General features: G+C 42.9%; 1 protein-coding gene across 1 annotated transcript in view; it reads right to left on the reverse strand.

The window, feature by feature from the left end:
• Positions 1–1,424, reverse strand: part of znf804a (zinc finger protein 804A) — a 367,025-nt gene extending 365,601 nt beyond the window's left edge. Inside the window, exon 1 of the mRNA XM_043693450.2 lies at positions 1,164–1,424. Within this exon, the coding sequence (XP_043549385.2) occupies positions 1,164–1,274 (111 nt within the window). The 5' untranslated portion in view covers positions 1,275–1,424. The remainder of the gene's footprint in view (positions 1–1,163) is intronic.
• Between the last annotated feature and the right edge of the window lie 12,371 nt (positions 1,425–13,795).

Here is a 13,795-nt window from a genome sequence, read left to right on the forward strand (position 1 = left end):
GTTGCCATGCTGACAAAGAACTAAAACTGCTAGTTTTGATGTTAGCATGACTGCATCATTTTTCAGGATTCCTAAGTTTTAAGTAAATATCCTACTAGGAAAAGTTATCAGTGAAAAATCAGTCCAATTTCCCACTAAATTCATGTTTAAGTTTGGAACAATATTGGTTGATCCAGACACAGTTAATTGAACTTGAAAGCTAGCTTTTTAATTTGTTACTTTGACAATGTTTCATCAAATTAAAGACCATCAGTCTTAAGATGCTTTCATGTATAACTTTAAAAGTCTCCCAAACAAATAGTGTGCTTGTGTACACGCTAGTATACAATATTCCACAGACTGAACTGACCAACCCTGGTGCCGTGACATATAGGAGTCAAATTCTTCTTTAAAGCTGTTTCTAAGAGAATGCTGTCAGATTTCCCCGATGATTATTCCTTGTTCAAGAGATCACCCAGAAGCCTTTTACTTTCACCTCTCATTCCTTTACAGCTCATCCAGTAATTAGGATGAAATAAATTTAGAACAGGCAGGACGGAGCAGATGAGGTGGTGTGGCAACTTGCACTCATTTCATACTGCTCTTGACAGGCAGCCTACTAATGGTAACAAATTGGAGGATTAAAGAAATTGTTGAGATGAAAATAGCGAGGAATCTGAGTATTAATTATTTGTGGTTGCTAGTTAGTTAACAATAAAATCACAAATCGTTAAACACAAGTCTGCCATGAAATCGTTAGACTCCTGCAATCTTGACAGGTGGTCTGAGGTAATTTGGCGAACTCGGAAAGTACTAAAGTAAACAGCAATTCAACTAAAGAATATAAATAATAGAAAGACATGTAATTACATTTTGCTGCATATTACTAGCATTCTTAAGCCACCCTGCATATTTGATTGCAGCAATCTATTGATATCTTAAGTCGTAGCAAGTAATCAATGTGTACGTCATCTTTTTATTACTTCATTAACCCAAAATGTACTGAGGAAAATTATAGATAAAGAACAATGCTATTGTTTAAATTTCATCCGGCACACAGAAACATGTACGTCAATGTTATGTATGTCCCCGAATTTTATTTTATCCACTATATAAGCAAGTAAAAGTTGAAACTATCAGCAATCAATTAACTTTCTGCAATAAGCTTAAAATAAGTTAAATACCAGTGTCTTGTTTCCATTCTTGCAGAGAGGTCCCCGAAAAACTCCCTTGATATTTCTGAAATGGCCATTGCTAAGGTGTGTGGAGCTGATGACAATATAGTAACACGCCATATGATGCTGTAGCTCCCATGCACACAGTGCATACAGTTCAAGTGGACTGCAAACGAGAAGCCTCCTGATGATCTGAACTGAGAACACACAGTACTCAATGAATGCCGCTCCTCTTTTCTCTTGTTTCACACTCGTACATCAGCATAAGCAAATGAGGTATTAGCTAGTCAGCTCTTCCGTCTGCTGCTGATTCGTCCTGCTTAAAACAGTGTGTCCAATCTCTTTGCATCTCCGCTGCACGAATGTGAGTTCTGAACCTCAGTCGCTCACAGGCATAACATTATACATCATAAAGAGCTGCTGGTCCATTGCACTGGGCCAATGGCAGAAAGCCACTAGCCTAATACTGAAAGCTGTCTGAGAAGTACATATGTCACATGCTGCTTCTACACATTACTGACTCAGCCTCACAGAGCCCTGCACATGGCAAGTCTCGTCCAACCAGCAGACAGCTGCAACAGCATTCATAAGAATGATTGGGAGATCAGTGCAGTGAAAATAGTTTCACACAGATCAAGGTGAGAACATTTCTAAAGCATCATTTGACAGCTGCCAACATATGGCAAAGCTCACTTGACAACCCGTTAGTAGTTCATTGTTTACTGTACATTACTCTATTTGGTGATTTATTTATAATATTATTTTTCACATCAGAATCACATTAATACATTCAGATCTGACAAATCAGTATAATAATAAAGGGAGGACTGTTAAGTTTGGAGTCTCACAGGAGGAATAGCAAATCATAATTTCTGTTACTAAATATTCTGCTCTTTGGGCAAAGTCTCATAGAATTATCTCATTTACCATAACAAGGACCACTAGAGAGCAACCACCGCAAACATTGTTTCCCCAACTGACACTCACAGTAGAAGTGTGCTGTTACTGTTTGCACAATGAACTATGCTTGATCATAGTTCTCATTCTTACCGTTGCATAGTTGTGCTATATTTTCCTCGCATTCAAAGCACAAGCCATTGTCTTCACAAAATCTGATTTTTTATTATAAACGGCTTATGTATTTCTTCTGATTAAACATGAATTCTTCATGCAATTTGGCTGATGTGTCTGAACTATCCTGGAAGTAAGTCTATGAATTGCCAAACAGCTAGCCATATGGGTCTTGTATTGAATTCATCTCTGGCTGCAGCCTCTAACAGCAGGTTTTTTTTTCGCTTAGTTATCAGTTGTGTGAAATGTGGGGATTTCAATCAACATGATCTAATCCATCTGTTAGATTTTGTATAGCGCACACAATATTTTGTATAATTTAAGAAGAAATATTCAACATGTCTGAAGTAAAAGTTTAGCAATATTATTAACACCTACTATTTTGCTGATAAGCATCACAGTAGAGCCGTAGCAATCACTTCCGCATGAATTCTCATTTGCTCTGTGCCTAATTATAAATCCATTGGGGATAGAAATTTATCTGTGCTGCTTTTAATCAGCCAGTTAACATGTTTAGTGAAATCCATCTCTTTGGTATTTTAATGAACTTGTTATCTGACTTATTTAAAACTCTTAAAAGTTTTATTAATATAAGAAAGCAGAAATTTATTTCCCTTGACATTGAAGTATTAATCATGACACAATTAGTCCAGTCCATATTTGCTCAGGACATTGTGCATTGGCTGAATAATATTTATGATATAATCTCTCAAATGTTGAATGTGTTCAAATTCCTTTCGTATAATATTCAATATTTTAAAGTACAAGATATTATTATGCCTCGAAACGTCAGCTCTTTTCTCTCCCTACTGATGCTGCCAGACCTGCTGAGATTTTCCAGCATTTTCTCTTTTGGTTTCAGATTCCAGCATCCGTAGTAATTTGCTTTTATTTTATATTATTATGCAAATTGATTCAAGTGTAATCAAGAAAAGGGTGATCTTGCTTCATATTTATTTCCTGCAGACTTTGATGGTAGATTCCACAGAAAACAAATATTGATAACTTGTTTGACTCTTTTGCCTCTTGTGATTACAAATGTGCATTGCCAGGAAAAACCCCTTTCAAAGATATAGTGCTGTTTCTGTTCTTATATCTCAATTTGATCCTGAATGTATGCTGCTCCTTTGCCAGTTTTAGATGGCACAGTTTCTGATCTTGTAAGAATTCCCCAGCTTTATTAAAATGCATTTATTAATTTTCAAATTTTAAGGAATAATATTTTGTTGCGCTTTCCTTCCATTATCATTGCTGTTTTGCATAGCCCCAGGTCACAGTAAATATCATATTCAGGTTAAATCAAATATATGAGTGGTTTTGAATCTCCAGGGAATTATGTAGTGGTAGTGTCCAGTCAGTTGCGCTCAAGAGTGTATTAAATTACTAGCTTGACTCATTTACTTCTTCTTCTACTTTACTAGGAGATGGCAGATTTTTAACAGCCACTTATAACAATCTGATACAAATCTTTGTTTAACAGCCCACGTCAATTTCAATAGCAAAAGGTGGAACCTTATATTCTGAACTAGATAATTCATTCCCAATTGTTTAGTGTGCACTGGAGTGGGGGGAAATGAAAGTGAAATTGAGCAAAGTTACAGTTGCAGGATAAGGAAATATCCCTTTCTAAATTCTTTTCTCTTGTATTTCTTCATTGTACTTCTCTTCGCTCTTAGAATACATCTCTTTTCCAAGGCAGGAGTTTCTACACTGCATGTGCCTGTTGGCTATCATTATGCCCATCCGCTTTAATGGATGAGACATCACAGTTTGGTCAAAACAAGAAAACAAGTGGTGAATCTCAACAATGGTATGTAATAGTAAAACAACAACTGACTTCATGTTACAGTGTTGTGTGTGCATTGCTTTGTGTCCTGTAGACAATGGCAGCCCATTTCCATTGAAATTCCAGGTATTCCTGCAACACAGCAAATGACATTTTAAATATTTTAAGCATCTAATGCTAGATATACGAAAATACAATTAGTCATAAACATAAAACATAGAACAATACAGCACAGAACAGGCCCTTCGGTCCACGATGTTGTGCCGAACATTTGTCCTAGCTTAAGCACCCATCCATCCAATTGCCGCTTAAAGGTCACCAAGGATTCTGACTCTGCCATTCCCAAAGGCAGCGCATTCCATGCCCCCACCACTCTCTGGGTAAAGAACCTACCCCTGACATCCCCCCTATACCTTCCACCCTTCACCTTAAATTTATGTCCCCTTGTAACACTCTGTTGTACCCGGGGAAAAAGTTTCTGACTGTCTACTCTATCTATTCCTCTGATCATCTTATAAACCTCTATCAAGTCACCCCTCATCCTTCGCTGTTCCAATGCGAAAAGGCCTAGCACTCTCAACCTATCCTCGTACGACCTATTCTCCATTCCAGGCAACATCCTGGTAAATCTCCTCTGCACCCTCTCCAAAGCTTCCACATCTTTGCTAAAGTGAGGCAACCAGAACTGCACACAGTACTCCAAATGTGGCCTTACCAAGGTCCTATACAGCTGCAACATCACTTCATGACTCTTGAATTCAATCCCTCTGCTAATGAACGCTAATACACCATAGGCCTTCTTACAAGCTCTACCCACCTGAGTGGAAACTTTCAAAGATCTATGAACATAGACCCCAAGATCCCTCTGCTCCTCCACCTTACTAAGAACCCTACCGTTAACCCTGTTTTCCACATTCTTATTTATCCTTCCAAAATGGACAACCTCACACTTGACAGGGTTGAACTCCATCTGCCACTCCTCAGCCCAGCTCTGCATCACATCTAAGTCCCTTTGCAGCCGACAACAGCCTTCCGCACTATCCACAACACCACCAATCTTTGTGTCATCTGCAAATTTACTGACCCACCCTTCAACTCCCTCTTCCAAGTCATTAATACAAATTACAAACAGCAGAGGACCCAGAACTGATCCCTGCGGAACTCCACTTGTAACTGGGCTCCAGGCTGAATATTTACCATCTACCACCACTCTCTGACTTCGACTGGTTAGCCAGTTTTCTATCCAACTGGCCAAATTTCCCTCTATCCCATGCCTCCTGACTTTCCGCATAAGCTTACCATGGGGAACCTTATCAAATGCCTTACTAAAATCCATGTACACTACATCCACTGCTCTACCCTCATCCACATGCTTGGTCACCTCCTCAAAGAATTCAATAAGACTTGTAAGGCAAGACCTACCCCTCACAAATCCGTGTTGGCTGTCCCTAATCAAGCAGTGTCTTTCCAGATACTCATAAATCCTATCCCTCAGTACCTTTTCCATTACTTTGCCTACCACGGAAGTAAGACTGTAATTCCCGGGGTTATCCCTATTCCCTTTTTTGAACAGGGGCACAACATTCGTCACTCTCCAGTCCCTTGGTACCACCCCCATTGACAGTGAAGATGAAAAGATCATTGCCAACGGCTCTGCAATTTCCTCTCTTGCTTCCCACATAATCCTAGGATATATCCCGTCAGGCCTGGAAGACTTGTCTATCCTCAAGTTTTTCAAAATGCCCAACACATCTTCATTCCTAACAAGTATCTCTTCTAGCTTACCAGTCCATTTCACACTCTCCTCTTCAACAATACGGTCACTCTCATTTGTAAATACTGAAGAAAAGTACTCATTCAAGAGCTCTCCTATCTCTTCCAACTCAATACACAGTCTCCCACTACTGTCCTTGATCGGACCTACCCTCGTTCTCGTCATTCTCATGTTTCTCACATATGCATAAAAGGCCTTGGGGTTATCCTTGATCCTACCCGCCAAAGATTTTTCATGCCCTCTCTTAGCTCTCCTAATCCCTTTCTTCAGCTCCCTTTTGGCTATCCTGTATCCCTCCAACGCTCTGTCTGAACCTTGTTTCCTCAACCTTATGTAAGCCTCCTTCTTCCTCTTTACAAGACATTCAACCTCCCTCGTCAACCAAGGTTCCCTCATACGACCATCTCTTTCCTGCTTGACAGGTACATACATATCAAGGACACGTCGTATCTTTCCTTGAAAAAGTTCCACATTTCCACGACATCCTTCCCTGACAGCCTATGCTCCCAACTTATGCTCCTCAGATCCTGTCTTACAGCATCGTATTTACTCTTCCCTCAATTGTAAAACCTACCCTGTTGCACGCACCGATCTCTCTCCATAACCCAGGTGAAAGTCACAGAATTGTGGTCACCATCACCAAAATGTTCACCCACTAACAAGCCCATCACTTGTCCCGGTTCATTACCAAGTACCAAGTCCAATATGGCCTCCCCTCTGGTCGGACAATCTACATACTGTGTTAGAAAATCTTCCTGGACACACTGCACAAACACCGCCCCATCCAATCTACTTGATCTAAAGAGCTTCCAATCAATATTTGGGAAGTTGAAATCACCCATGACTACTACCCTGTGGCTTCTGCACCTTTCTAAAATCTGTTTCCCAATCTGTTTCTCCACATCTCTGCTGCTATTGGGGGGCCTATAGTAAACACCCAACAAGATGACTGCTCCTTTCGTATTTCTGACTTCAGCCCATACTACCTCCAAAGGCAGATCTCCCTCGAACTGCCTTTCTGCAGCCGTTATACCATTTCTAATTAGCAACACCACCCCCCTCCTTTTTTACCACCCTCCCTAATCTTACTGAAACATCTGTAACCAGGAACCTCCAACAACCATTCCTGTCCCTCTTCTATCCACGTTTCCGTAATGGCCACAATATCGTAGTCCCAGGTACCGATCCACGCCTTAAGTTCATCCACCTTATTTCTGATACTCCTTGCATTGAAGTATACACATTTGAGCCCATCTCTGTGTCTGCAAGTATTCCCTGTCAGTGCTAACTTCTCCACAGTCTCCCTACATTCTTGGACATCCTGACAAACAGTTAGCCTACTTGCTGGACTACAAGTCCGGATCCCATCCCCCTGCCAAATTAGTTTAAACCCCCCTGAAGAGTGCTAGTAAACCTACCTTCCAGGATATTGCTGCCCTTCTGGTTCAGGTGCAACCCGTCCTGCTTGTACAGGTCCCACCTTCCCCAGAATGCAGTCCAGTTGTTCAAATACCTGAAGCTCTCCCTCCTACACCATCCTTGCAGCCACGTGTTCAACTGCACTCTCTCCCTATTCCTTGCCTTCATTGCTGTTTGAAGAAAGATGACTGTAAATCGATCTATTGATTTAATATTGAATAATTTAAATGTTTTCTTGACATTTGTTTTCATTCAGTCATGCAATGTCGGCATCATTGACTAGGGCAGCATTTATTGTCCATATCCAGTTACCCTCGAAGAGGAGGCTATGAGCTGCCTTCTTGAACTTCTGGAGTCCATTTGCTATTGGAAGATCCACAATTAGGAAAGGATTAGATTAGATTCCCTATTGAATGGAAACAGGCCCTTCGGCCCAACAATTCCACACTGACCCTCCGAAGAGTGTCCCACCCAGACCCATTTCACTCTCACTAATACACCTAACACTATGGGGCAATTTAGCATGGCCAATTCATCTGGCCTGCAAATCTTTGGACTGTGGAAGGAAACCAGAGCACCCGGAGGAAACCCACGCAGACACGGGGAGAATGTGCAAACTCCTCACAGACATCACCCGAGGCTGGAATCGATTCTGGGACCCTGGTGCTGTGAGGCAGCAGTGCTAACCACTGAACCACCGTGCCGAGGTCCAGGATTTTCACTCAATAGCACTGAAGGAAGAGCTTCCAATTCTCCAAGTATCCAAGATACTTCCAAATCTCCAAGTCTCCAAGATACTTCCAAATTTCCCAGTTCCCTCGTGGTTGCAACACTGTACAGGGAGGTTCTGCACATGCCAATTGTCATGTTGTTGCATTAACATCCATTTGAAAGCCACTGCTCTGCACAGACCTTGGGAGGTTTACGTGGCAGCAAAATTGAGTAGAGGGAACATTGCTTGCAGGTGGTGTGTTCCCATGTACCTGTTGCCATTGCCCTTCTAGGTGTCAGTAGTCATGGGTTTAGATGGTGCTGTCTAAGGAGCCTTGGTGAATTACTGCCCTGCATCTTATAGATGGTGCACACTGTTGCCACTGAGGGTCAGTGCAGGAAGTGAATGTTTGTGGATGTGACGCCAGTCAAGTAGGCTGCTTCGTCCAGGGGTGCTGTCAAAATCAGTGTCTTAATAGTAGGACTGAAAGTGCTCAATACCTTGAGTATTAGGTGGGAATGAGAGCCACATACGATCACAAATTAGTTATTCATGCATGAGGAAGTTGGGAAAGCATGTAAAGTTGGAGGACACAGAGATAAAAGTCCAGCGCATTTGTAAAGGGCATCAGACAGATGTTTGTTTCTTGCAAAACAACAGCATCAGTCTCTCTGTGTGACTGCAGATCTTGGCATGACAGTTGCTGCTGCAATGTTTCAACCTTTCAACCCCAAGGAAGACCAATTTGTGCTCCTAGAGTGATTGCTCAGAACAGATACCAAGTGGCCTTATGTTTCAGGAGCACGCCCTGCAGGTTCTCTTGCAGATTTTAAGAGAAAGACAGAAGATCCTGTTTCCCAGCGGTAGCTGCAGCTCCTCTCCCACCTGTTCAAGGCAGCTTGGACAGAGCTGGCATTGGAGGTTAACAACCATTGAGCCAATACAGAAACCAGATCTACTACTGAAATAGGATGAATCATCTGCTGCCCTCTATAAGGATAAGTCGCAACATGTAATCACCTCTAAAATGGCTCTCATAATGGCATAAAACAATGTAATTGAGTAATTGCAGAGGTATGCCAGGCCGCAGTTTGGGCTCAGAACCAGAAGGAACATATGGATTGATGTGTCGAAGACAGTTCATGCATGAAAACTGTGCTAAAGGAGCGGATGTGTGTGGAAAAATTACTAGGGCGAGCACAGGAGCAGTCGCAGGCCTGCACATCCATAATGCATTTATGCATCTATCGGGATGACACAATCCAGTCTACCAGCAGGACAAAAGATCTCTCCACTCGAGGAACCTCTCAAAGTCTGATGTAGTTGGTCCCAACATTAGAATCCTGAGTCCCTGTCAAAAAGGAACCTAAGGCATTGCCTGGAATGAAATAAGGAAGATCAGCACCGACAGAGAAAATGCAGTTTGCAAGCTTCTAAGGGAGGATGCATCCTGTCTGGTGTTAAACATTAGACATAGAGTGATCAGGCTCAAACTAAGTCCTATGCAAATCATGTGCCTATGGAATCAGGCTTATAAACCCTGTTGGAGATGAAGATACGGGTAGGGGAGCATCTGTTAGAGATGCCGGGCCAAGCACTTCCTTGAAAGATGGAGTATGCATCCAGGTTCTGGGTGCTGCCAAGCCTCCAATGCATGAGTACTTGGATATTTCCATGAGAAAGGTTGGTGACAACCATGGAGGGTCAGGTCTAATAGCACACACAGACTCTTCCAGATTGGTTTTCACAACTGCATTCTGTCACTTTGGCCATGGACTGTATTTAGTGGTAGGGAGATTTATGTAGGTTGTCGTATGTATCCACACTGAGGAGGTGCACAGAAAGTTACCTCTGGGAAGTGTTATCTCAAGGTATCTAATGTGCTCTGCCACTTCCCCTCCTCTCTCTCAGTGGCCCCATCACATCCATTATGTGTTTTCTGGACATAACTAAGCTGATTATGTATCTTTTTGATATGTCAATGACAGATGCTAAGAGCAAGAGAATCTCCTGGACAACCAATGCAAAAGCTGCAGTGCACTGGCCTCTCCATGTCACAAAATATACTCCATGACAAGTATCCTCCTTACTTGCAGGGACTAAGAGGGAGGGAGATATCGGTGCTGTTAGTTAGATCAGCCACAACTTGCTAAGGTAATAATCAAAACTTTGAGGAGAAAGTGAGGTCTGCAGATGCTGGAGATCAGAGCTGGAAATGTGTTGCTGGAAAAGCGCAGCAGGTCAGGCAGCATCCAGGGAACAGGAGAATCGACGTTTCGGGCTTATGCCCGAAACGTCAATTCTCCTGTTCCCTGGATGCTGCCTGACCTGCTGCGCTTTTCCAGCAACACATTTCCAGCAATAATCAAAACTTGTCAATGCAAATAACCTAAAGACGGGTTTTGAAGATTTCAAGTGATGGGCCTATGATTATTTCATTTCCCAACTTGTTCCATTGTGGGATTAGCCTTGAGAAGAAAGATGGTTGATCTACTGTTTTGGAAACAGAACAGTGTGAATGGTTACCTCATATTTTATCATTTCTGGAGGTCACCAGGTATTTGTTTCTGTCCACTCCATATTTTGTACAGCATGGTCAGTCCTTTTATTTCCATCTATGTTGGACCGTCATAACTTTGTAAGTCGTACCAATTAATGCTGCATTTAAATGTGTTGCATTTTATGGACAATCAATTTGGGCCTTTAGAATCACTGTTTATAGTGTGGCATCAGATGTAGTAGCATCTGAATATCTTGCAGGTTATTATTTTAGAGATCTAAAGTTGGTCCTTGGGAATATAGTTGGCAAGCCATCAGGGCTTATCCAACTATCCAACAGAAGCTGTTTTCTAAACAGTGTCTGTACCTACGGCACTTCATATATATGAATGCATGAAGCTTTCAGCAAGGTGTTGTCACATTTGGAGCATGTGTTAATAAGTCCTGTGTAACTTCCTTTCAAATCACAAGTGTATGTAGCTTCCACAAAAACAAGCATTTGGACTTTCTCATGTCATATATCTGCAACAATTTAGGTACAAGGATTGGTGGAAAAGTAGGTTGGACTGGAAAGAACGCATCAGTTCTTCTGTCATTTCTACTGTGACTTTTATTGAGGGGGACACCAAGAGATCTTGCAGGAATGTCATTCTGGCTAGGACTTGGATGCAGGAAGAGCATCAAATAACTGTGTGATGCACCATCTCATCAAACTGGTGTATTCAACTGCAGCTGCCCCATCCATTCCCACATGAATATTTGTTTTGTTCACCTCTTCCTCAGTTGAGAGCCCCCCACCCCCATCTTGCCTCCCCGGTTCATCCATTTCTCCTCACCTTTTCTCTGCAGGGAGTTGTACAAGACCCGGCAGGGCACAATGATCCTGGAGACTCTCTCTGCAGGGTACTGCATCACTCCACCCGAGTGGAGCAGGCAACAGAAACTCATCTTCAACAGGCCAATGTGCTGTTCGATTGTTGCCCTTGTTGAAATATGCAAGACATTGTACTACTCCTCTGCTGGGATTTATGGGCTGCATGTAGATGTCATGAGCCAGTCCTATCGGCAAGGAGTCTCTCCTGAAGCTGCTGAGGGAGATGGAACACAGGTGGCACCTGAGAGTGAGTGAGAATGTATGAGTCATGGGAGTGCCTTGAGAAATGAATGCACATGTGCACACACAAACACAGACACACGCACACACATGCATGCACACACATGCATGCACACACACAGACACAGACACACACACAGACACACGCATGCACACACACAGAGACACCGACACAACACACACGCATGCACACACACACAGACACAGACACACACGCGCACACACACAGGATTCACTTGTGATGATCACACACCAGCTGAACAGCAAAAGGCCTTTGGATTTATGAAGGCTTGCTGGCTGGTCCCAGGGATCTCAATGCCCATTGTGTGCAATCAACAGCTCCTTATACATGTAGGTATCTAGTTCTGGCAGCAAACCCAGAACTGTATGCCTGGCTCTCAGGAGCTAAAATATATAAACTCATTCACTCTTTTAAACAGGCCATTGGTGATCTCCCTGATGCATTTGTAGGTGGCAGCCTGCAAGGTTCCACATGTATCCCTTACAGAGCCCTGGAAAGACTTGCTGGTGTAGAATTTCACAGTGAATTTTAAATCATTGGATTGTCTCCCATTCCCCAAGTAAGTAGGCCTCCCTAAGGAAGCTGGTGAGTGTCAGAGGTCCATGACATCATCAACCATCTCAGACATTGTCTCTCTGACATTAGCAACTAATTGTAATGACTAGTTGTGATGTATTTCATTGAGCAGCAATGCTCAATGTCACATGGGTCTCTGGTTGCCAGGTTCTGAGCTGTCTCATTATGTGCCAGTGCTTCTTATTGGGGATTTCGCCATTGCTGTGCCTGTCCCTTGGCCATCCTTGATCAGTTTCTCTGCAGCTGCACTGGTAGAATCACTCAGTGTATGTGTCCTATCTGGAAGTGAATGATTAACAAAAGTTAAAATCTGCTTTGCACAGTATTTGAGCCCATTCCATTCCCTCCCCTCTCCTTATCATTTTTGACTGATTATGTGGCCCATACTTAACACTGGTCATACTCCGTTCTCTATTACTTCACCACGGACAATTCCATCCTCAAGCTCGAGTCCACATAACAACTTTTGTTTCTTAAACCATGTCTCTGGACAGTCCATGAGCCTGGAACTAGAAGCCATCTCCCTGACCCCTCTGTTAATTACCTTTGACCTTTTCTCATTCTCCCTCAGCACTCACTGACTCTTGCCCCACCTTTGGTGACCTGTGGTTCATCCATGTCTCCTTTGACTAATCATTATTCATCCTAGAATCCTCTCATCACAACTTGCTGGCTCCCTGACACACTGGAACTGAACTGCCTATCATCCATCATCTTAAGGCCTCCCTTTGTCATCCGTGAACTTCTCGCTGTTTTTCCCATCTCTCAGGACATATTCATTCACTTTCTCTGAATGACTGTTGATGCCTGCATAATCACATTTTTTGATGTTGGATTTCTCTATTTGTTCCAGCTTCCTTCATCTACAGCGCTTCAGACTTTGTAGGGCTGCCACCTCCCTCCATCCCTCAGTCAGCCTCATTCCATTTTCACTGCCATGTCCCTGTATCCCTCTCGTTGTTAGCCTTGCCACCACCCGATCACAACCATCAGTGCCTCCTCTCCAGTGATTGAACCGTTCTCACTGTACAAGAATAAGCAACTCTGACACAGTCCAATTCTATTGGGAAGACCATGGAGCCTGCTCCAATCCATGTTTAAGCAGTTGTGAATTTGAAAGCATGTGTTTCTCATTTTCTGATTTCTTGATTCAAATACAATTCTCACAAGCGTTTTTTTATTGAATGAGGATGCATGACATGCAAATGTGTGAAAAAGAGTTTCCAGACACTTGCCATGAGGAAGGTTCAGCCAACCCCAGTCTGCTGCCAGATTTAAATGCATCATTGGAAAGCTGCTCAATTAGGTATCTCTGCTCACCTTATTTCCCTCTTCTGAGTGTTTCACGTGGTTCCACCCAACAGACGAAAGAAGCAAACAAGACGGCACGGTGGCACAGTGGCACAGTGGTTAGCACTGCTTTCTCACAGCGCCAGAGACCCGAGTTCAATTCCCGCCTCAGGCGACTGACTGTGTGGAGTTTGCACGTTCTCCCCGTGTCTGCGTGGGTTTCCTCCGGGTGCTCCGGTTTCCTCCCACAGTCCAAAAGATGTGCAGGTCAGGTCAATTGGCCATGCTAAATTGCCCGTAGTGTTAGGTAAGGGGTAAATGTAGGGGAATGGGTCAGGGTGGGTTGCGTTTCGGCGGGGCGGTGTGGACTTGTTGGGC

Source organism: Chiloscyllium plagiosum, unplaced genomic scaffold (assembly GCF_037043375.1).
Source record: "Chiloscyllium plagiosum isolate Xiang-an unplaced genomic scaffold, Cpla_swu_hap1 HiC_scaffold_7, whole genome shotgun sequence".
Lineage (NCBI taxonomy): Eukaryota > Metazoa > Chordata > Chondrichthyes > Orectolobiformes > Hemiscylliidae > Chiloscyllium > Chiloscyllium plagiosum.